The sequence below is a fragment of the Miniopterus schreibersii genome (assembly GCF_964146895.1).
Source record: "Miniopterus schreibersii genome assembly, chromosome: 21".
NCBI classification, from domain to species: Eukaryota; Metazoa; Chordata; class Mammalia; order Chiroptera; family Miniopteridae; genus Miniopterus; species Miniopterus schreibersii.
This window is the reverse complement of record NC_138123.1, coordinates 3,995,050-4,019,631: the sequence shown is the minus strand read 5'-3', so window position 1 is coordinate 4,019,631 and position 24,582 is coordinate 3,995,050. Positions and strand designations below refer to the sequence as shown.

The following is a 24,582-nucleotide window of genomic DNA, read 5'->3' as shown; positions in this document are numbered from 1 at the left end:
TGTTTCTTACCTGCTTTCAAGGGAAGAGCGAAAGTGTCGGCTTCTGATTCGGAGCCTCCAGGAGGGGTCGCTGCTGCACTCGGTACAGTCAGCATGTGGGGATCCCTTAAATAAATAAAACAGACCCTGCACTGTAAACGAAAGGACATTTCAGCTGTGTCAAAGGCAAAACAACCAGTTTTACATAAAATTAAAGCTTAAGTGAACATATGGCATAGTTTCCTTTTGCCTTTCCAAAAAACATTATGTTGATTATACCTTCAATTGTCCAATCTGGCGGCTTCCCCTCAGCCTGCGTAAGCTGTTTGGCATTCTGCAAAAACGATCTCGGACTGCATTAAGCAGATTTTGCACGTTATAATAAAACAAAAACCAAAAAAAACCTTTCTGATAATACAGTAAAATGCAATAAACACGAATGCTTAATTTCATCAGAGGTTTCGTTTCCCTGGATCCGGTAGTGCACAGGGTGCCCATCCCTCCTTCATTTTATGCAAACGTTGACTAAAGCCATTGATAATTTCTTCTACGGAGAGGAAACTGCGCACCAACCAGCCCGCGATAAAGGAACATCTCCGGTTTTCTGCGAAAACCCGAGGAATTGGGAAGTGGCTTGTCAAGTGCCTTTAAGGAGATTACAGCAATTTCACTGAGCTGCGTTTGTCTGAGATAAAGAGGACTCCTATAAATCATTCCTCATTACCTCAAGGCCTCCGTGTTAATTTTCCCGAGTCCATCCAATTAGTGTGTTTTTGTAACAAACATTTATAAAACTTAATTTTCAGATCCCGTCCGATAAGTGTCAAGAGACGGACGGCGTGTGGGCCTCGCGCGGGAAGTGGCTGGGGGAGATTTCTGGAAGCTGACGGATTGTGTGCCACACAAGCCCAAGAGTGGAAATTGGGTTCTATTGATTCTAATTAGGGAAACATTAAATAAGATTTACCTAGAAGCAGTGCTGCTGGCTAATTCCGTTTTCTGAAGGATGGGACTTTCCAAGCTGCCACCCAATTTCTCTGACCCCAAGTCAAGCATCCGTTGACTTGGCTAAAACAGGTGGCGTTTATCCTGTATTAAGAGCTAGAATCAGGATTTCCTTCGGCTGCGTGTCTTTGCCCTTTATTGTTGTGTTTTGCTTTCATCCTGAGAATCTAGTGGTTGCTGACAGGCTTCCTTGTGTTGTCAGAGCCACGAAAGCTGAAACTTTTCCAAGCGTAACTAAAAATACAGGGTGTTGTTTCTATAGCACATACAAGAAGCCAACGCCATTCTCTGCAGATCCTGCAAGTTTAAAAAAAAAAAAAAAAGAATCTCTATTTAACTTTATTTTTTTTACTAGAAAATATGGCATTTGGGAATATTTCCCCCCAATCTGCAGTTGAATGATAATTGAATATTACTGCCAGTGAATGGTTATCTATTGCTTATTTGCAATAAATATAATTTCTATGGCAGCCATAATAATACAATTTTAAAATATGTCAGAAAAAAAATGTTTTACAGTTTGGATAAGTCTCCTCATTACTGTGTTCAAGGAGATTAAACGAATGCTATGTTTTATATTCTGATGTATAGGAAGTCTTTCAATTTGGGTTAAAAAGTTAAAAACTTACAGTAAAAGGAATAGGAACAGAGGCAGCTTTAGCTCTGCTCACAAAAATCCCATTTAATGGCCCCTTTTTTAGAGGAACAGTACACAGGACATAGAAATATTATTGGGGTTTATTCTGCCCCGTGTCAGTCTCCTCACTTAGCAGAAAGTGTGAAAATCTAAAGCGACACACAGAAATTGAAAATAGGGCCAACAAGAAAGAGCATTCGGTTAGCAAGCCTTTACAGCCCCCTCCATAAACCCGCGCATGGCCCCGAGCAGTAAAACACATCTGATGGGATGCTTTTCATTTGTCTCTAGTGTTTATTTTATGAAGGTTTTTAAAAACATATATCATCAGTTTCTGACAGATAAATCTGAACCAGAGAATGAACGAAAGACAACAGATGAAAATAGAGAGTTAAAGAATCCGAAGCTCTGAAGATAAAATGCTGTAACATTTAAGTAGGAGTGCTTTTCTAGAAACTGATACCGGCTATTTTTGGGAGATTGGCTGGCTGTGTGGGGAGAGGGCGAAAGAAAAAGAAATTCCTGTTTAATGCATCCCACAGAGATAGAGTTATTTGGTCCGTAATTCACCCAGGGAGAAGGGCCTGACCTTTTCTTTTCTTTAAAGGAATTAAGACAATTAATGACTTTCGTGCCCATTATGACTCTGGGCACTTAGTAGTTCTTTGCCTTCCACATGATCGTCTAGGTTTCGGTGATTTACTGTGTATTTTTATTTTAAAGCTGTCATATACTATTTAATCTGCTCCCCCAAATCCCACGTAAGGGTCAAAGCATAAACCCAGGGAGCACCTAACGCCTCTTATCTGTTTGCTATAAAACTAATTTCATTCTAGGACCAATGCTTCCTTCCCACAAAGGCAGGTAGAGCAAAGAAGACAGAGAAAGAGTGGCGCTGTTACAGCTGCGGCAGCTCCGGCCTTGCTATGAGCTGCCCCGAGCACGGCCTGACGCCCCCGTGCCGAACCCCGAGTGGGACGCGTTGGGTTTCTTGTAGGCGATCTGATTACTGTCCCAGACGCAACGCGCTTTGAGGTTTGTAGAAGAAGGGTGCTGCTGCTAGTGATCTTGTAGTGCTCTGGTCTGATCCTGCAGATAACAAGATTGTTTCCCATTTGTTGGTGGCTGAACCGGAGAAGATCTATGCCATGCCCGACCCTACCGTCCCCGACAGTGACATCAAAGCCCTCACTACACTGTGCGACCTGGCCGACCGAGAGCTGGTGGTCATCATCGGATGGGCGAAGCATATTCCAGGTACACGTTCCGGGGGGAGGGAGGGAAATGAACAATGAACCTGAAAAGGCTGCCGTTAACTCCCTAGGTTGTATACGTCCATTTCGGCAAATTCTAAACTTTTCTCTTGTTAGGATGGTTTTTAACCTTTCCATCTGTTTTTATCGTATTTCACGTAGCGCTTTGCTGAAACCTTTTTATGTCGGTAGCAACGTGAACTCTCGTTGACTATCTTTGCCTGTTTGAAGGTGCCATTGCCAATGTAAGATAAAGAAAATGTAATTAAACGCTCACTTCTTTCTTCCTTAAAAATTCTGAGCTTTCCCCTAAGGAAAGGCTTCTACTTTGTGTTTTCATGTCAAAAAGGGTTTCTGTCAAGATTAGTCTAATGCACCTTTGTGTGTGTGTGTGTGTGTGTTAAGAATAACTGGCTGTTTTTACTGTTTATTTGTGTCCTGTTCACAGTCACGGGCTCTGCTTTGGTTCACAGTTAGTTGTTCGCCGTGAATCTATACAGAAATTAGAAAAAGAAATGTTACACTGACATAGGATATTTTCTCATATGGTAACGTAAGAGCAGCATTTTACAATCGCCTATGACTTTTCTTGGCCCGTCCTGTCATAGCAAACCTATGCCTGGCTGCAAATTTTGGGCAGCGTAGTAGACTCGAATTTTTCCTTTTTTGTTTGCTTGGCTTTTGATCTTCACAGAGTTCATGAGAAAGTTTTTGAACCACCGTGAGTGGTGTTTTTTTCTGGTATACGGTTAACTTACTTCTGTCTCCTTAAACTAGTTTGTCTTTCTGCTTTGAATGCTACGGTAATTTCTTTAATCAAATTGATGGAAGTCCCTTTCCCAGCCCACACTGAAACCAATTTATTGGTCATGATACGCCAGCTCTGCTGCTAACAGTCGTAACGAACTGTCAGGCAGCATCGCGGCGAAGCTAATTTGAAGTCATTAGGTGTGCAGCGTTCGGGCGACGATTTGTTACGGTGGTTAGGAACACAGCTGACATCTCTGAATGGCTTTGTTCGGTGCTGTTCTAGATGAGGCCAAGCAAATTGTAAACTAATTTAAACATCACTCTGTATTATACCAGCTACTCTGTCTTACACTGTTTGCTAACAAAGCACCCCAAATTAAGTCAAAACTAGTTAAATAGGTGAGCTCTGGGGTGTGTGCTTCAGACGATACCTACACAAGAGTCGCCGGGTGTGCAGAAAGTGGGAGGATGGGATCACAGGGGTTGTTGACATTGCATCGGGATTGTTGTCACGTCTATCTGACTTTTAGAAAAAGCAAAAAAAAAAAAAAAGATAGGCTGCGAGACGTTACGACATTTGGGAGCGGTGGCAGTGGGGACAGCCCGAATTTTCTTGAATGATAAATATACATTTATCCGGGAGGAAAGTGTGATGAGGGGTTTTAGAGCCAAAAGACATAAAACTAACATTTGTTGAAATGTCCACAGGTACTTTTTTTAGATAATCAATATACATATGTAGTCATTTACATTTATAGATCTTATCATTTAAAAAAAAATATGTTTTTATTGATTTCAGAGAGGGAGAGAGAGAGAGAGAAACATCAATGATGAGAGTCATTGATCGGCTGCCTCCTGCCCGCCCCCTGCTGGGGACCCAGGAGCCTGCAGCCCAGGCATGAGCCCTGACCGGGAATCGAACCGAGATCTCCTGGATACTAGTCGATGCTCAACCGCTGAGCCACACCGGTTTATCATTTTATACATACACACACATATATTTACGTGTTAAAAGTATCATTGTTCTTTCTTTGTTCCAACCCAGGGTTTCTCAGCCTTGACACTACTTCTGTTTGGAAACAGATTGTCCTCTGTTGTGGGGACTGTCCCTTGGTGGTAGGATGTTTAGCAGCATCCTTTGCCTTACCCATGACCACCCTTGAATTGTGACACCCAAAAGTGTCTTCAGATGTTGCAGATGTCCTCTGGGGGGCAGAGTTGTGCCTGTCCCCAACTGGGAACCATTGCTCTGACCCAGGAATCGGTTATTACCCCCTTAGGGCAAAGAAACAGGGAGATGTGAGGCAGAGAGGGGTAGAAAGACCAGCCCAAGCCCACACAAGTCCAGTGCCTGCAGGGCGTACATTCAGCCTTGCTTCCTGCAGCCGAACCAGGGTGGTTTAGTGTCCTGTGGGTTGCACATGAAAGAACTATTCTAGAATAATAATGATGATATTGTTACTAAGAGCAGCAGCATGGAAGGCTACGTCACAGGGACGCTAAACCACCCGTCACTGGAAAGACCTGTCCCCCCGCGCTCCCTGGTTTAAGGGAGTCATTAAGCCACTATTCGGACGCGCTGCAGACATTCCACGGTCAGGACCCGTAAAACTCGACACCTCCTCCCAGCGCCCGCTGGAGAGAAAAGGTCAGCGCCGAGGCCATGGGTCCAGTTGTGCATCGAAGTCAAGGCGTCAGCTTACAAAGGGATGTGTCACCGTAGCGGGGCTCCAGTGACTTCTGTGAAGACAGTCGCTTTAAATAACCCTGAGCAACAGCAGAGGCGGCGGTGGAAACAATTGCTGTACGATTATGCGTTCAGCCTGAACCGGGCTTAGCATTGGCGAGCGCTGACGTTATCTGCTGTCTACGGAAAGTGCCCGAACGGGCCTCTGTGGCCTGATGACTCGCAGCCCCGGTTTTTTGTGATACCCCGAAGGTGCTTGAGATGATTGCAGGGAGTATCTGGGCTTTTCAGAGAGGGATTAGCAGAACAGGAACAAGCCGAGGTCCTTTGTGCCTCTCGAACAGTAAGTGCGCCCCGCGGTGACTTGGGTTAGAAGGGGGCCCTGCTCCCCGGGTGCCGCTGTGCCCTGGTTCAGGGGTGCCGGGTGCAGCAGCAGAGCGGCGTGGGATGGGGGGCGCACAGACGGAGAGAACATAGAGATGGAAGTCACGTTTCTGCCTCGGTAAAAGGAAAAGGGAGTTTTGGATAACGTGACCCCCACCTGATAACCAGGGTCGGAGCTGGAAGTTAAGCCAAATCAGAGCAGCGATGTCGCCAGTCTTAGTCTTAACTTCAAAACTCTTTGTAACGGTAGAGAAACCTTTTTTTGTTTTGTTTTTATCAGTACAAAAATTTAAGCCTTTGCTCTCTTTGTCCTATCCTGTTCTGTTTGTGTAGTATCACACACACATTTTATAAATATGTTTGTGTTGATTTTAGAGAGAAAGGAAGGGAGAGGAAGGGGGGGAAGAGAGAGAGAGAGAAACATTAATTAGTTGCCTCCCATACACAGCCCAACCGGGGATCAAACCCCAGACCTGGATGTGTGCCCTGCCGGGGAATCGAACCGGTGACATTTCAGAGCCCAAGATGATGCTCAGCCTGAGCGAGCCACGCCGGCCAGGGTGACACACACACACACTTTTTAAAAATCAAGTTTAACATCTAAGATCAGATCAGTGGTCTTTCTGTACCCCTGGGAATGTCCTATTTTGTACACTTGCTTTCGCTACAGGAAAAAGTGAAGAATTCAGCAACACCAAAAAAGCACATTGAAAAATACATAGGGAGTGGGCCCCCCCTTTTTTAAAAATCAGTAAATAGAATTAGTTGACTTCCTTAAATAAATCCCATAAATGGAAAAGTGTGTTGTTAGGAAGCGTGACCATACTTTATCTAAAAGGGGGGTAGATTACAAGGGCTTTAGAAAATGCGCTTGACTCTCCTCGGAGGATCGCGAGGGCAGGAGAGCAGGCGAGGGGCCCTAATAGCCCTCAGGGTGACGGCCCCGCCAGAGCGCCCTTTGCCACCCTGAGAAATTGCCCGCGCCCCGCTTTCCTGGTGCCTGGCTCCTGGCTCCTGGCTCCTTTTCGTTCCTCTCTCTGTCCCGGCCTAAGCGCCTGTTAACACAACATGACGAGCTGTGAAACGGGGGCTGTCGCCCCGCCTCTCCTCTGTGCAGACGCGGAGCCTCGCCCGCTGCACTTCTTTCCCGGCCACCGCTGGCCCTTTTTCTAGAAAGGGCCGTGCCCAGGGACGGAGGCCCGGCCAGCGCCCGAGCCGGGCCAGGCGACTGTCAGGCAGCAGTCACATCGGCCATTGCTGTTGTCTGCAGCTGATTAAAATATTATCATGGACGGGAACTTCCTGCGCAAAATGCAGGACGTCCTTCGTCCGATGGCGCTGCGGAGAGCGTCACCCACATTAGCTGACCTACATAAGTGGCTCGAGTGCATTTGTGGGTCTCGCCAGACGGTTTCCTTTAAAAGCATAGGAAGGTATTTGCACAATTAAGTGAGTGAATGCATTTTAGGCCAGCTTGCCCTTTATCAAGTGGGACAGACTTTCGGGTAGGCTTGGTCACTTATTTATTTTATTTTTGATTTATTTTATTTCTTTAAATTTATCTTTATTGCTGAAAGAATGACTGGTGTCCCCCTTTCTCCCCCATTGTCCCCTTCAACTCTGAATCCTCCTCCCATCCCCGCCCCAGGCAGGCTTGTTTATTTTCAACATGACAAATTAAATAATTTCCTGCTAAAGAAAGGTTACTCTGGTCAAGTTTGGGACCTATTAGGCACATTTTAAAAATTGTCTCTATTGTAATGACAGCAAACAGAAAATAAAACCCTACAATTTTGCTTCATACACGGCAAAGCAGGAAATGTTAAGCTCTAAAAGAAAGCCACACCAGTAAAATAATATGATAAAACAGTCTTTATATAGACTCACCTTAGAAACAGAAATCTAAAGTATAGAAGCCGATATTTCTCATTCACAACATATTTTGTGAAATTCTTAGTTGAGCGCTTCAAAAACTGCTCATTGATTTGGCTTTTTAAATTTTTCCCAACAGAAGTACTCAGGCTTTTCCAGAAATGACAGAAATCGCTGAAGAGCATGGATAAACGAGCTCCACATTAGGATATAAATTTGTGGGAGACTATTTTAAAACATTTACTGCTAACGACGCTGCTTAAAGATACATCCATTGTTCTAAAGCATTTCATGTGGAGAACATTTTAAAGATTCTCTCATCCCGCAGCCAAAGTTGTGGAAGATTTGTTTTGTAGATCCCCGTTACTTATCTTAAATTGATTGTACCTTTCAGTGATTGCAATGCGTGCAAAAACACACGAACACACGCGATGGAAAGAATTACCCTAAGATTAAAATTCCATTTGTAACACAAAGCGTGTTGCCACGTGTGTGAGCGTGCGATGATGGTTTGATGTGCGGAAAGCAGGCCATCGCCGGCGGAGAGAGTTATATCTAAATAGCACCTCGCCCTGGGCCCTGTGGCTCGGTTGGTCGAGCATCTTCTGTGCAACCAAGACGTTGCCGGTTTGATTCCCACCCGAGCTGCAGGCTCGACCCCCAGTAGGGGGCGAGCAGGAGTCAGCTGATGGATGTTTCTCTCTCATCGATGTTTCTCTCTCTCTCCCTCTCTCCCTCTGAAATCAATAAGAACATTTTAAGAATTCTTTTGAAAAGAAAAGAAGAGCTGATCTGATTAGTATAATCCACAGATGCTTCAATGCTTAATTAAAAAACTGCCCCCACCTCTAAGGGAACTGGAGGGAGAAGAGCACGGTGAGAGGCGGACGTGTTTCGCCTCCCACTCTGCTCTCCTCTGACCCTCTTTTCAACCCGAACCCCACCCCCCTTCGGCGGGCCCGTGGCACTTTCCCCCCTCGTCCCCCTTTATCTGCCTCAGCCAATCTCCAAATGAATGCATGTCTATCCTGGCCTCGGCTTTGACACTCTGGATATATTGATTAATAGTTGCCCTAAGCTCCTTTTAGCAAATCAAATTTTCACTTTTAGCAAGGATTTCGCCTCTGATTTATTCAGCAAAGTGAAACGCACTAAATTGACTTTGACATTCAGGGAAAATGGCTGAAAAACAAAGAGCAGAGGAAAGAGATATAAATTGTGTGGCAGCTGGAGACTTCAGGCATCAGAGGAACAGTTTTCTGTAGAATCCGGAGCAGTTTAAAAGCGCCGTTTAAACGCACACCGAGAAGTGATTTCTTAAAAAAAAAAAAATTGTAACTGCTGAGTTTTCTTTTTCAAAGAGGGTGTAAGTATTACTCAGCTGAACTGAGAATTTCTGGTGCAATATGTTATAGTTTCGTGGACAAAAATAGCTGCGTCATGCAGGATCACACATATCAAAATTAGTTCCCGAAAGCTATGAAGTAGCCTGATTACTCGGGAAAATAAATATTCGCCTCAACCCACGCAAAAGGGAATGGGGAGCTTGGAAGTGCTGGTGCTTGTAGTACGTGTGTGTGTGTTTTAACATGTTTTGTAATTGATTTTAGAGAGAGGGAGGGAGAGGGAGAGGGAGAGAAACAGAGATGCGAGAGGGAAACTTGGACCAGCTGCCTCCTACCCGGCCCCTACTGGGGATCAAACCTGCGACCTCTTGTTGGGCCCGATGATGCTCAGCCCCTGAGCCGCACCGGCCGGGGCTGGCTGTGTGTGTGTGTTTTTGTTTGTTTATTTTTATGTGACTCGGTCAGCTTGCTTCCTTCCTGGACCAAGGTGAAGTGCGTGAGTCCCCACCGCGTCCCAGGTACAGAGTGTGGTTTTGCTCGTGCGGAGGAACCAGGGGGGAAGGAGAGCGGAGCTGAAGTCACCCCGGACCCCTGGGGAGGAGCGAGAGGTGGGAGGGGTGGCCGAGGATTTCTCTTGACCTCGAGATCGAAGGGACTATTGCGTCGCCTCTCCTGGGGGATTGTCGGGGTCGAGAAAGGAGGAGGGAAGGTGGGACCTACAGCTGGAACTTGCTGGAACTTGCCCATTCCCTTCCTTCCTGTTCAGTATGAACTTTCCTCTTAAACCAGCCTTGGGGTCCACTTAGGCCCTGCCCTCCCTTTAACTATGTATGTTACTGGTCCCTTTCCTTTAATTTCGATAAGTCTAGGTCCAAGGCAGACCAAGCTATCCGCATCAGCAGCATTTTATAAATCAGGTAACATCTTGACACAGCCCTAGGAGTGTCCGCAGACATCTGGTCTCCCTAAAACCAATCCCCTTCCTCCCCAGTTCAGACCAGTTCTCAATAGTCGCAAATGCACGTGAGTTAGAAGAATCCCATCAGGAAATCCTATTTAACCTGCCCAAATCACTTTAATTGACCGAACTTTCTAAGAAGTTTATGCTATTTGATAAGCAAGATATAATACCTCCGATTTGTTTATAATACCTTGCTAGTTCTCCTAAGAAAATTTTCTCTTTTTCCTTGAAAACACACACACACAAAAAACACTATTTTTTTTCTCTCTGAAGCAATCAAGAGCTTTTATGTTTTATTTATTTTTACCAGGTTATTATTATTTTTTCCCTCCAGCAAGAGTCAGGAATGATGTATAAAGGATACAAACTCCAAGTAAGAAGGGTATTCGGTTTTCGTTTTATACTTGGATCTCCTTGGGTGCAGTTCAGTATTATCATTATATGAATTAAAAAGTGCTAGCACACTGTCATTTAGGGAAAGAGAAAGACGTACTGGATAAACACCACCTCTGGGTAATTCCTAGGGCCGTCTAGTCCATTCAACCTAGTTAATCCCGAAATTTTACCCCCTAATCACACCGCTTTGCTTCCAATGGGGAAATCGTATTTTCATTGCCAGGCAGGCATTAAATCCTAACTGTAAATTGTTTCTATCGTCAAATCAAGGAGGGGAAAGGACCAGTTTCTTCACCTGGATTTAGAGGTAGCGAGCGGGGAGCTGGGTGCCCGGGTCGGCGGCACAGCTCCCCGGCTTTAGTCACTGGAGCCCAATTAAGCAGCGTAACTCCAGGGTGTCTCTGAAGAGCAGCTCCCCCCTCTCCCTGCAAGGCGGCTTCACACCTGCTTAACCTACATTAGGGGAGGATTAATTGCCTCCGGTGCTGGGCCCCCTCCGCCAGTCAGCAGGTTTGTGGCCGGGCACATGGTGGCCTGGGCTGAGGAGGGAGGCAGGGGGACATCGGAGCAGCTGGGGGCTCCTGGAAATCCTGACTCCCGACCAAGTCAGCACATCAGGGGCAGAAAAGTCCAGCCGTACTTATTTCCCTGGTTCTCTGTGCCGTGGCCGAGCCACGTGGCCGGGTGTCTTTAACAGGGTCGCGTGTACCTAAAAATGCAACACACCCCAGAAGGGTGTTTGCTTGGGTTTAACCTTTGGTGGAGAAACGTGGGACGATCCCTTAAAGCATTTCAGGTTTCTTTTCTCTTGCTGCTCTTCCGACGTAAAGGGCTTTGTGATGGAGTTTTCGACGTTTTTCAAATGGGCTTGCTTTTTGGGGAAACAGGCCCAGAGGAAACTTTGGGTCACCCTTTTTAAGTAAATGGAATAATATCAAAAAGCAGTCTCTTCCCCCTGCCCCCCCCCCCCAAATTCTCAGATGATTGAGCCAGAAGGGCCCCTAGAGATCATTGGCTGGAACTTTGCATTTTAAGAAAGAGGCGGGACAGTGTGCTGTGGTGGGCTGTGTACCGTGCTCGGAGTTGGAGACCTTGGTTTAAATCGTGGTGTTGCTGTATTGCGTGGACTTGGCTTGTTTATGTATAAGATGGGATAGGATGTCTACTTTACAGGTTGCTAGGATGATTTGGTGACCTGATGTATATAAAGGGCCCAGCCCAGCCCTGGCCGGTTTGGCTTAGCGGTTAGAGTGTCAGGCCTCCGACCGAAGAGTTCCCGGGTTCGGTTCTGGTCAAGGGCATGTACCTTGGTTGCAGGCTGGGCCCCCAAAGGGTCACATGCAGGAGGCAACCAGTGGGTGTGTCTCTCTCACATTGCTGTTTCTCTCTCCCTCTCTCTCCCTCCCTTCCACTCTGAAATAAAGCAATGGAAAAAATGTCCTTCAGTGAGGAAAAAAAAATAATAATATAAAATAAAGTAAATGTTCAATGCCTTTACTTGTACATTCACTTACGGATAAACACACTTAAGACCAGGAAAAATGAAGGACTTACGCAAAGTCACGAGCTCACTGAGACTGAAACTCGGGTCTTTCACTCCCACTTAGGCACCAGTTCACGTTTATCGTTGTCGCTACCAGTTTCCCAGAAAAGTGGTGCACATTCATACGCATAGTATCAAATATTAGCAATTTATTTTAATTTTATCTCTTTACTATGTTATACCGCATTATATTACATTATGTACAAACGTGCACATATTTATCCCGACAATATATTTCTGAGAGGTAAAATAGCAGTGAAAATGTTACAGAAAACATTATTGTGGTGTATTTTTTAAAAAGTTTTACACCACAGGGTAGAAGTGATAAACCCATCTTTTGTTAATCTTTGATCTAGACCGGTGCAGTGTCTGGGGTATCAGATCAAAGCCCTTCCTGAGGGACTAGGTCGCTGTAGGTCTGGCTCAGTGTCCTTCTGTTTCTTGCCGGGAGATGCAGTGGAGAGAGATTTCTGACTGCGGAGGCTGAAGGTTGGCCAGCGCGGCCAGCAGCCCTGAGCGGCCCAAACTTTGCTCAGTGGAGCGTCTTGAAACAGAGCTCAGTGCCTCGGTGACATAAGGATAAAATAACACCCGAGGGATATTTACGAAGTATCTCTGAGGGTACTTGCTACGTAAATACTGATCTTTGAAAAATCATGTCTCTGGTGGATCGGCATAGAGAACATTTGGCTAAAATTAGCTTGTGGATAATTTACGGGTTTTAATTCACCCGGTCAGTTATCCGACCCATTTACACGCGGTGAGGGATTAGGCCTTAACATCTCTGTATTTGCCATGACACTCGACCTCAAACTTCCAAGGCAAGTTTATGTACTTAGGACGGAGTTATTTATTATTTAATTTGAATTCGATCATAGCGTATCGGTATTGGTACGGCTGACTACATTTTCTGTGGGCTCAGCGTGGGTGACGGGTTACCTTCCAAACATCAACTGTGATAATATCCGGGGTAGTATCTGAATATGGTAATCAGCTCTATACATTCAGTTTGGCATTTTCCTAAACGCCTTGTATTCAATTCCCTGATGCAAATACCATGTGCAATATATTTTCTGTAGCAAGCTAATACCTATTCGCTCACACGTCGAGCCAGAATATATAGTGAGAGCCTACTACGCGTGGGCCTTGCACTGACGCTGTTCTTAGGACACCCTCTCTGTCATTTTATGATTACGAGGCATCGTTGATCGGCTATCAAAATACTTTCCGAATGTCGATTTCAAGGATGTTGCTTTGCAGCTCACTCAGGATCATGGTTTTTATTTCTCTGTCACACGTCCTCAAGGGTCTAACGGAGGTGCTTTGAGAGTGAGTAAGTGGGACGTCGGCCACCCTCCTGGCCCGGTGTTTCAGAGCCTGCCTCTGCGCGGCTCCCCGGCCCTGGGCTCCCTACGCCAGTGCTGTTCTGTGGCCTAAACTGAGGGCCAGTGGCTGGCTGGGAGGCTTTTGGTGCTGTTTTCAAACCAACTATATGTGACCCTTCTGAACCCATTTGGATTGTAAATGGTCTCAGATGCAGAGTCCCTTAGGGACAGAGGCCTGCTTACTGCACGAGGGAGTCAGGGTTCCTTTCCTTCAAGAAAAGGTCCTCAGGAGGTCAGGGTTTGGTTCAGTTCCCGACCAGGGCACATGCCCGGGTTGTGGGCTCGATCCCCAGTAGGGGGTGTGCAGGAGGCAGCCGATCAAGGACTCTGTCTTTTTTTTTTTTTTTTTTTAAATATCTTTATTGATTTCAGAGAGAGGAAGGGAGAGGGAGAGAGAGATGGAAACATCAATGATGAGAGAGTCATTGACCGGCTGCCTCCTGCACGTTGAGCCAGGAACCCGGGCCTGTGCCCTGACCGGGAATCGAACCTCGATCTCCTGGATCCTAGGTCGATGCTCAACCGCTGAGCCACGCCCGGCCCTGCAAGGAGTCTCTCTCATCAGTGATGTTTCTTTCTCTCTCTCTCTCCCTCCCTCCCTCTTATGAAATCAATAAAAAAAAAATTTTTTTAAATAATTACGAAAAAGAAAAGGTCCTTCATGTACCTTGAATCCACCTGGGAATACAGAGCCGATTTCCGGCGGTGGCTTTTCTCGAGGTTGTTGAGGTCACGTTGCACATCCTGCTGCTAACTTTCCTCCCGGCCCCGCACAGCGCGGCGCGGTTCAGAGGCGCGGCCTCCGCGTGGCATCCGCCCTCGGCCTGTTATCCTCTCATCAAGCCCTTAGCATCCCTTTGTTTATTCCAGGCGACAGGAAGGCTGCGTGAAGGCTGCTTAGTCAGGGATATCAGCCTTGTTGGCAGCGGAGTGATTGCCAGTTGAAAAACAAGGCATTATTGCTCATTTTTTCCCTCTTATTAGTTTGATTACATTTGCAAATCAAATCAATCCATCAGACATGATCAGGCCTCGTCCGCATTTTAAGGAATAGTAATCTCCGTCTCCTAAGATGCAAATGTGTCACATCGGTAAGTAACCAATAAATCATCGTCTTGTCTTTGGCAATCATTAAATATCAGAACCAACAGTCAATTTTTAGTATTTTCAATTTGCGATATGCCGCTGGAATATAAAGATAGATGGACGTAATTACACAAACCAAACACTATTTCAGTTCATTCCAGACAGCAAATTTAGTGGAAGGTATAACTGGCTTGTCATCAGCTGCATTATGCCAGCGGTTCATGCAGAGTTCACAGGCGAGCTTCAAATGGACATCGCTTTTCTCTTTTTTCAACTTCTAACCATGTCCCTCCAACGGCACAAACTTGGACGGAAGGACTGGAACTGGCTTCCGCACAGCCGTGGCCGCCGGGTTGCCAGCGCGACATGCGCCTCCGCCCGTTAGAAACCGGGGGCTCCGCCAGCCCCGATCTCCTGGATGTTCTATTAAAAAACAACAGTGAGCTCGCGAATTGTAACAATAAAGAAAAACAGAGAACAACCAGTAACCCTTCAGATGATTTATTTCGTCCTGATCTGTTTGGACAGAAGAGTTGCCCCAGGGGGAACACGTGAGCAAAAACTTTTTATTTTTATTTTTTTTATTTTTCTGCGTTTCCCATTTGGGGGATGTGTTCCTGGTCGCCTGAGCCATTCTCCGGGATGCCGGGCGCATGTGCAGCGCCTCCCTGTGGCCGGGGCAGGCCTGTGTTAATTGTAGGCACGGCAGCGAAATGTTGATGATGTAATTATTGTTATAGTTCACGGGGCAAGGAGTGGGATCGTTCGGATGGAATAGCTGATCTGACTGTTTCTTCCCCCGTCCTGCTTGCTGGCAGCTCATGACCTGTGACAATTTCCCATTTTCGTTCATTCATTCCTTCATTCGTTCGTTCCTTCATTTGCAGAAACTCTCGCGCACGGAGAATCCCGCCCAGTATCTCTTGGCTCCGTTTGATTTTCTCAGTATTCGTAATCAATATTCATACTTTTCCATCCTTGCTATTTCTCCCTTGTCTGTCTATGTCTCTTTTCCTGAGTTCTACTATTAAAAAACACACACACACAAACAATTCTTTTTTCAATCATCGATCTGATGATATTTAACATTTGCAACGTTTCTGCGTTAATAATAAAAACGTCTCAGTGAACGTTGACCCGGTTAGATTTTTGACTGCATTACTTACTCTGCGACGTGTGTTGGCATCTCGAGTTGCTCAGCTTGGCAGCGGGATAGAAAGGGAAGGAGGGCAGACGTGATCACGCCATCCTGTAGCATAGAGCAGCCGGGGGGCACCGGTGAGCCAAGGGGCGGTTGTAGTGCAGTGTTCTGAGTGCACTGAGGGGGTGGCTCAGCGCCCCCGGGGGGCACCGTGGTGGGAACTCTGAGTGCGGGGTCCGGGAAGGCTTCTCGTGTCGGGACCCGGGGAAGATACGTGTATCGGGCGGCATCAAGGTGAAGTTTTTAGCTAGGCCCGAGCTTCCTTCTGTCAGTGAAACCGATCGTGAAGGTTAAACTGGCCCGTTTTCTACGAATCTGCCCCATTGTCAGCAGGACTGAAGGGCATCGTTCACTGAAGACTGAAGCACGGTAAGAAGTGACAGTGGGGAAGCTGGATTAGGCTCTGACTATGACGAGCCAGGGGGTTTCAAATTCAGACGACGGCAGCCTGCGGTAGCTTGAGGTTAGCGGTCCAGACAACACTTCGGATCCGCGCAATGGGCTTCTCATGTCTCCCGCGTGTCCCTGCCGGATGCATTCTTCACGCCGGGCATTTGCACAGACAAGGTGTCCCGTCGCTTCAGGGGAGCGATTTTATGCCGCCCGACGCCTCTTATCTCAACACCCGCTTGAAGTTAGATCGCCAGCTTCCTTTTCCCTTCTGCAGAACTGCGGTGGGCTTTTTAGATACAGCTCCCGTCTTTCGGGGGGCTGGTCCAGCCCGTGTGGCTCAAGGAGCCCCGACTGCAGCAGCCGTGGGCAGGAACCCCTAGGAGTTGCAGCTGAGCAGACTCTGCAGCTCCTGCCTTGAGGCTTTGTACCAGAACCTTGTGCTCTCTCTAACCGATTTACATACCACCATGGTATGTTTAATTTGCTTTTTCATCAAATCAATAATGGGTCTAATTGAAAAAATTGGCAGTGCTACGTGCAACCTGACGACCGATGTCAAACGTTTGCCGGCGGCAGGGAGGGCTGCGGAGCTCCGCCGCAGACACCTGTGTTATTGGTGTGCTCCCTCGACTAATGCGCACAAAAACAAACATTAATACAGGTGGAGCACCTGCACCGATTGATCACTGTGCTATGAGAATTAATCACCTGGCGTTCGGCTCGAAGCATAAAATTTACATCTGTAATGTATGAGATGTATTAGCGCACACGCGCTTGCACCATTAACTTGGGGTGGTGTCAGCAGTCAGGCGTGGGCAGCCCCATCCAGATGTGTTTTCCCGGGACACGTGGACCTGGGTGTGTAAACTCAGGGCCAGGTTTGAGGCCCCCGATTGCGTATGTAAAATTTACATCGAAGACTTTTTGGCGTGCGCATAGCGATTGGAAAATATTGGGCAAGAGTGAGTCAACCTGAAGGACCCACACTTTGAACTTCTGAAATACACTTTCAAAGCCATATGACAGAGCTCATGAAATTGAATGTTTTTTTCTGACTCCCCCAGTCCAGAATGGGTTTTGACAACATCACCATACTCATGAGCTACATTCATTGAGCACTTACTAGGTGCCCACCCGTATTAATTGTCTTAGTAACTTCACCTCAAGTATTCTTCAAAGCAACCCTATAGTTGGGGATCATCTCTGAAACCATTTTAAAATGGAAAAAATTGAACCTTAGACAAGTCAAACAACAGGCCTGAGATCCCAAAGCCAGTAAGGTATCGAAGATGAGATTTAAATTCAGATCCGTTGGATTCCAGTCCATGATTCTTATTTACTAGGCTAATCCAACTTATTGGTACAGACTAGTTCTTTTATTTTTTTTTCATCCTGATTTTTTTTTTTTTTTTTTAGTACGGTATGATCTCAAAAACATCTGCTATCAAAACATAGATTTCATTGGCGCATCTCAATGTTGACTTGATAGTTATTACAGGACTGGTTATATAAGCGGTGGGGCCCAGTTCAAAATGAAAACGCAGAACTCATTTAAAATTTACCTTGAATTTCAAGATGGTGACAGCAGAGCATTAAACCAGCCTGGTATTGCTCTGAGAGATGGACACTGTGCTTGGGAACAAGCTTAGCAGATAGAGGAGTCCTTCTTGTTGAAGTCTGTGCATGGCCTGGTCTGGAAAAATGCTACATTCAGCCAAGACATGACGTTTTTAATGTCATTCTCAACAATACATAATTCATTCATTCTTGGTTCCCTCCCAGGAGCAGTTTTGCCTCTCAGGGAACATTTGGCAATGTCCAGAGAAAGGTTGGTGGTCACAATCAGGGAGGAAGCTAAATATTGGACCATTCGTAGGGCGGCCCCCTCACTCCTTCCTCCCCAACAAAGAATCATTCTGCCCAAGATATCAGTAGTGTTGAGGTTCAGCAACCTGTCGTAAACCATCACCCTGGTGGGGTTTTTGAGTTCAGCATTCACTTTTGCAAATCTTATAAATTAATCCATAAATAAATATGGTGGTTTTATTACCGAAGAGAAGGCCTCACTTTGCAAGAAGCCCCCTTCGTCGACAGGATCAATAAATATTTATTGGGCGGCCAAGGTGCATTTGCGCCCTCACTTTGCAGCCGAGCTATAAGTTTCATTTTCGCTGTTTACAAACAAATCAGAAAGGTCAGTGATCCCTGAGCAGGGACCATGGCGCATTTGAATTAAGAGCTTTCTTGGAAGTTTTATAGGGGATATTTATTATGTGGCTAATTACATATTCACATATAATGGTGAGAAAGGAGTCACAGCACAGCGAGTAAGCAATATGCATTGTAACAGGTATATAAATATGTATTTATTCATCAAACAGGAACCTTTCCTTAGTGATTTGGTTGTAAATAATGTGTGTAAAAATTTATAAACGTTAAGTGATAAATGTTCTAAGCACTCAGGTAAATGCTGTGTATATTTAAAGACATTTGAATTTTGGGTAGAGAAATCGTTTATAGGAACATATGCAAATAACCTCAGAGTAACTCTAAATATGCTAATATTAATTCGGACAGTCTTAGAATTGGTGAGTTGGGGTTGGTATGTCATCAGCTTGTCAATGAGCTGTGTAAAGTTTATATAAAACTATTATATGTAAATCATTGCTGTGTTGCATTAATATTTTGGCAATTATTCACAAACACGTATGAAGCTATGTGATTCAACTCTTACTTGGCATTTTCTAATTCTCAAGTTGTTTTTCTAATCATTTAGGAGGAAAACCAAACCATAATTACCATATTTTTAGACAGAAATTTCCATTTAAGGGAATAAAATGTCACTGTCTTTCAATTCAGTTCCTCTCTGTCTAAGGATACATATAAAATTTCAAACAGCCCAATCCCCTCTAGCATAGTTGGAAAAAAAAAATAGGAAGAGATTTCGGGTAATCCCCAAAGGTATTATAGTTGAGAAGGAGCCCCTCAGCCCCTCACTCCCGGGCTGTTCAAACCATTTCTGTGAACTATTCCAACCAGCTTCCCGCTGCTTCTCACGTGAGCAGATTTGAGGGGAGGCTGATGTCAGAGGCCATCTCAGGGACAGTGGTAGCCAGTGAGAGTCGGCGCACGGACATAGCAAATGCAGGTCGAGTCCTAGGGAGCCTAGCGCTGGAGGGGATGTGACGTGGGATCGCGCAGCCCCACAGCCCCCAGCTCCCTCCGAGGATGGCTCAGGGCAGCTTGGATCCTCCTGATCCATGATCCTGGTCCTGCCTGGTCCTTTGACATCAGCAAAATTAAATATGTACTTAACAGACTTAGTTTAAGAAGACCAAGAAATATCTTCCCAAGATGATTAACATTTAAAAGAATAAGAATTTGGGGTTTTATATACTGAAGTTCACCGAGGTGAGATGCCTCCTTCCTTGACAATTGCGAATTTTTACCGCGAATGAAGCTCTTGGTTGCCCTGACTATATGTTGATGTCTCACTTACGTGTATTTAAGAGCTGTAACTGATTTTAAGGATCTTTCATAAGGGATTAAAAAGAGGTGCATGTCCTGGAAAAGTGAAAGGCTTGAATCTCGAGGAAGTGATTAAATAAGAAATTCTCCCTTTGGGAGGGAGATAAAATAGTTCCAGAAAGAGAGAGAGGAAAAAAAAAAAAAAGAGTTCAGCAGAATGTGAGCATTAGGAAGGATTTCCTTTGCAAGTAGCACAGAAAGGACAGGAATGAATCAGCCGGGATTAGTAGAGCCAAAAACATCTCTGTGCACCCCCCAAAAGCACACACCCATAAAACACCACAGGGTGTAGTATATCCAGTTTGTGAATCTCACCAAAGTATATTTTTTAGGACAATTTATTGCCAGGGAATTGGCCTGGGTTAGGCTCCCAATGCTGTGGACAGAAATAAAAAACTCAACCCCTTGGACATTGGAACTCTTAGGAAACTGTGATCACACTTGGGGATCCCTGGAAAGTTTGGGGTGAGGATTTCAGGATCAAGGCCAGTGGACTATTTGAGAGAAACCAAAAGGTTGGCCGAGAGAAATTCGGGCAGGATTTCGCCGTAAAGATGATTCAGACAGAAAATAAAAGTTCACAATCATGTTTGGAATCCACACCCTGACCTTGGGGAAGCAGCGAGATTTAGATACTTTCCAAAATCCCTCATCTCACGCTCACGATCAGGGCGGACAGAGTAGCCGATCGCGAAAAACCAACAGGCTCGGAAATGTCCGAACAAGCCTCTCTCCCTGAAATACCGCTAATTCCTGAACTTATTATTAAACACAAGTTCACGCTCCCTGATGTGTAACAACATACGGGAGACGATAGTGCTATTGTCTGGGAGATAACATTTAGCTCTCAGTCCTTCTGTGATCCTGTTGAATTTGCCTGTGAAATTCTCGGTGTAATTAAAGCAGATAGGAGCCTTCATATGTTTTGTTGCAAATTGATATGATCTCCTTTGTCTGTGTGATCTTAGGGAGATTGCCTGGTAGTTTTTTAATTGAGCAGGTTAAGAAGCACAATTAAAACATCATGAAAAAGATCATAATCGGAAACTATCTTTTGGGTTGCCCTGGCCACGTGGATAAAGGGATCAGTGTATTTCATAATTACCTCCTTTGCTGTTCATTTGTTCTGTGGGAGGGAAGAAATGTTAATAAATACCTCGCGCTATTCCATTGGGAATGGCTTTGCTCATAATTAATAAAACGTGGAAGAATAGCACATTGAACCCTCTCTCTCGTATTAGTGCGCCTGCCTCCAAAAGGGACCCATGTCCCCTTCCCACAGTAGTCGCGTCATCGGCCTGGGTCATAAAGGAACATCTTGAGAAACTGCCAGTTTTCGACAGGAATGCAAAAGCACATTCTTTGATTTTTTTTTTAAAGAAATTATTCGACTATTGAACTTTAAGTAGCAAAAATCCTAATCAAACACACTGGGAATTATTGTGTCTAAAGGACATACCTTCGTAAATGCCCCAGAATAAAGAAACTGGCTCTGAATGAGTCTTTCCAGCTGCTGTTTCTCCTGCAGTCCAGTTACCCCAGGACTTTCTAGGCCTCGACCTCGAAGAAGCGGAAACTGAGTTGAGCAGGTAGCGATGTTCCGCCCGCATCTTTACCGTTGATTTTTGAATGCCGAGGTCCTTGACTGTTTTGTTTGTACTGTAATTGAATTTAGAAGGAAAAGCTCCAAACACCTCTTTATTTTAAACCAGACAGGGACCCAGGTTGTTAGGAGTTTATTTTATGGTGCAACAGGTGGATCCATCAACAAATTAAACAAGGTCCTTTGCCTGTGGCCCCACAGGGTTCGGTTGGAGGCATGAATTATGCGTCTGATGTCACACCCTTTCCTTCTCACTTAAAATGTGTGATGAGTGAAAAATACGTGCAACGAATCGCCTGTAAAGTTTTCCTCTGCATAGAATATGGAAGTTCACACCCATCTCATAACCTACGAATTGCTGAGTTCCTGCAGGGAAGGTGTGTTTTGGGTAAGAGCGGCAGAGACGCTGGGAGGTTCAGTGGGGAGCGGACCGTGGCCTGGCACCTCCAGCCCAGCAACCTCGTCGGGCAGAGATGGAAATTTCGCGATTCAGTGACCAGCTCGAGGTCACACGGCTAGTCAGTAGCTGAGATAGTACTAAAACCAGTGTGTGTCTCTCTCTTGAGCTGTACTTTGAGTGAACTGTTTCACGCTGTGCTTTCCAGGGGCTAAATGCCGCTTAAGCCAGTTTTACTTCCCTTCTTATACGCACCCCCCTTCTGCAGACACGCACAGAACCCCCCGGCCAGTCTTCAACCCCACATCTGCCTGCGCGCGTCCTGTTACTTTTCTTTCCCACCCTGCGTGGTCCGCGGCCTCACCTGGCAGCCGGAATCCCATTCACCCTCAGATGGGTTTTTTCCCTCCCGGATAAGCCCCGTGGCAGCCTGGCTGGCTGGTCCTATTCATGAAATGAGCCAGCGTGTGGCTGGTGCCATCCCGAAGACAGAGGCATGAGTTCTGGGAAGCGACTGGCACATCCCCAAGGCAGCATTGAACGACATGCTCCCTGGAGTGTATGTGGCACTTACGGTGGCAAAGGAACCTTCTAGACGGCCCTTCTCCATTGAACTTGATGTTTGAAAGGATCTCCGTAGATGCTTAATTCGCAAAAAGAGACACGTTGGAAATATGTTAAGCAAACCATATTTTTAATCGCTTCTTAGACTCTGTGAATTCTTACATCCCAAAACGAAAATACTTTGGAGTAACAAACATCTTAATTATATATGAATAGGACCTTATTTTCCCTGTCTACATTTCAGTATGGGTATTTATAGTTCTCGAATTAGTATCATTATTTTTTGTTAATCCACACCTGAGGATATTTTTTCCATTGATTTTTTAAAAAGGGTGGAAGGGAGGGAGGGAGAGAGAGAGAAAGAGAGACATCGAGGTGAGAGAGAGACATAGATTGGTTGCCTCCCCCACACACACCCTGACCAGGGCTGGGATCGAACCTGCAACCCAGGTACCCAGGTGTGTGCCCTTGACCAGGAATTGAACCCATGACCCTTTGGTGCTGACACTAACCGCTGAACCACACCAGCCGGGGCTCGAATCTTTTTTTTAACGTTAAAGTCGATAAGAAAAATACTCAGGGGCTGTAATCGAATTCATTTCAGAGGACTCATTTTTGGATTACTGTATAAATGCTATGGGCAGGGGGAAAAGTCCCAGATGCCTACCTTTTTTTTTTTCTTCTTTCTCCGCCACTGAAATAGATGTTAGGATATCTGAGCAGTTCCTGCCCTTTAAATAATGCAGTGAGTACAATGCTCGTGGACACCGGCACACCCCTTCCTTCTCTCATTTGATTTCCAGATACAGGGAATAAATGAGACGTTTACTTGGGTTTCTCTGTCTTTTATGACACGCAGCGCGTTCTGGAGCGAATGAGCGGGCGACGCGGGAGGGAGGCCGCCTTCGTGGGAGCAGCGCCCGTCCCCAGCGTCCCCCCCGCCCCCCCGCAGGCCCCAGGCGGTGGGCCTGCATTTGCGCGTGTAGATTTATAGTTTATCTTTATCGGCGGCTTCATCGGTAGGTAGCTATTATAGCTGCCTCGCCTGGATATTGTTTGGGCCTGATAGATCTCTCTGTAGTTCATCAAAGAGGAGCCGAGAGCCTAAAAGCCATCGGGTCCAGCTGAGGATGAAATACGAGCCATCAGCCTCGGTAATGGCTGTAAAATTTCATAATTACACGGCCTTTATTACATTGCATAATGTTCCTGAAGCAGTATGGAACAATTAATTAAGATTTTCAACCGTGGCTCCTTCAGAAATTAAAAGGTGCTAGTCGCTGAGAAATGGGGACCTGTCTTGTCCTAAAAGCATTAGGGACGCTTAAGTAATACTTTCCCAGGCACTTTCCATTTTTTGCTAAGAGGAACGTCTCCCGGTTAGAAAACAAGCACTCGTGCATCGTGCCTATTATGAAGTTTTTTATTCCAATTTCAAAAGGGAAATTTTTTTTTACAAAAAGAGGGAATCCAAGAGCGCTAAGCGCCTGTCTAACTGCCCAACTTCCCTTTTCTCTTCTTTGAAAAATCCCATGCGGCCTCTGGCTGCGGCCATCTATCACGTTTATGGCGGCTCCTCTCTGCGCATTAAATAAATGCAGGCCGGGCGATCGGGGGTCAGTTAACGGCCCACTCCAGGATACTGACCGTGGACTTTCTCTTACGCTCTCCCGTATCTCGAGGCATTAACATTCTTTCAGGATCTCCGCAGTTTTGACAGTGGTCCCCAAAGGAAGACTCGGGCTGTTTCCATCTATTATCCCGCGAGTGCCGCGTGTCACCGCGAATCTGTGCCTTTTATTTATTTTTTTTCCATAATCTCATCTTCACACCCCATAAAGAGTAATTAAACGGGGCGAGGAGTTGGCTCTTTCTCAGCAATAACTGGGGCTCCAGAAGAACGTGCCGTGCGCCTGCGCGCGTGTGTGTGCGTGTGTGTGCGTGTGCACGCGTGGACGGCGACCCGTGCTCGACTGTTTTCCACGCACAGGAGCTATGACCGAGATGGCCGAGCGCCACAGAATAACTAATGGCGAGATCGTGGAAACAAACCCAGCCTTTTTACGATGACCGTCCTAGGCCATATTCCAAGCGTTCGTCCATGCGTGCGATAGGAAATAGACACGTCTCAGGGAAACATGATCCACGGCATGGCCTAAATTAAACGAAAGAAAAAATAATAATAGAATAAAAAGAAACCCTGCCTGCGATAGGAAATAGACACGTTTCAGGGAAACATGATCCATGGCATGGTCTAAATTAAAGGAAAAAATAATAGTAATAGAATAAAAAGAAACCCTGCCTGCGATAGGAAATAGACACGTTTCAGGGAAACATGATCCACGGCATGGTCAAAATTAAATGAAAGAAAACAAAATAATAAAATTGAAAGAAGCCCCTAACGGCGTCGTGATGTGCACCTAACTCCCGGATATCCGCTCGCATCAGGTGTTACGGTTTTTAAATTGACACCCGGCGCACGGCGCTTTGCGGATCTGAATATTTCATGGGCGACTAAAGCCCCCCTTGGGGATCCCCCGCCGTAAACTTTCGGCAGAAAATTCGGAGGGGATTACGAGCTTCACGGAGGAGCGGCTGCCTGGAGCCCATTC

General features: G+C 45.8%; 1 protein-coding gene across 13 annotated transcripts in view; it reads left to right on the top strand.

Annotated features, from left to right (window-relative positions):
• The window catches only part of ESRRG (estrogen related receptor gamma), a 404,445-nt gene that overhangs the window by 357,979 nt on the left and 21,884 nt on the right, over positions 1–24,582 (top strand). For all 13 annotated transcript variants that reach the window (XM_081123847.1, XM_081123852.1, XM_081123851.1 and 10 more), the window contains one exon: positions 2,717–2,878. In XM_081123847.1, coding sequence (XP_080979973.1) covers positions 2,717–2,878 — 162 coding nt within the window. The remainder of the gene's footprint in view (positions 1–2,716; positions 2,879–24,582) is intronic.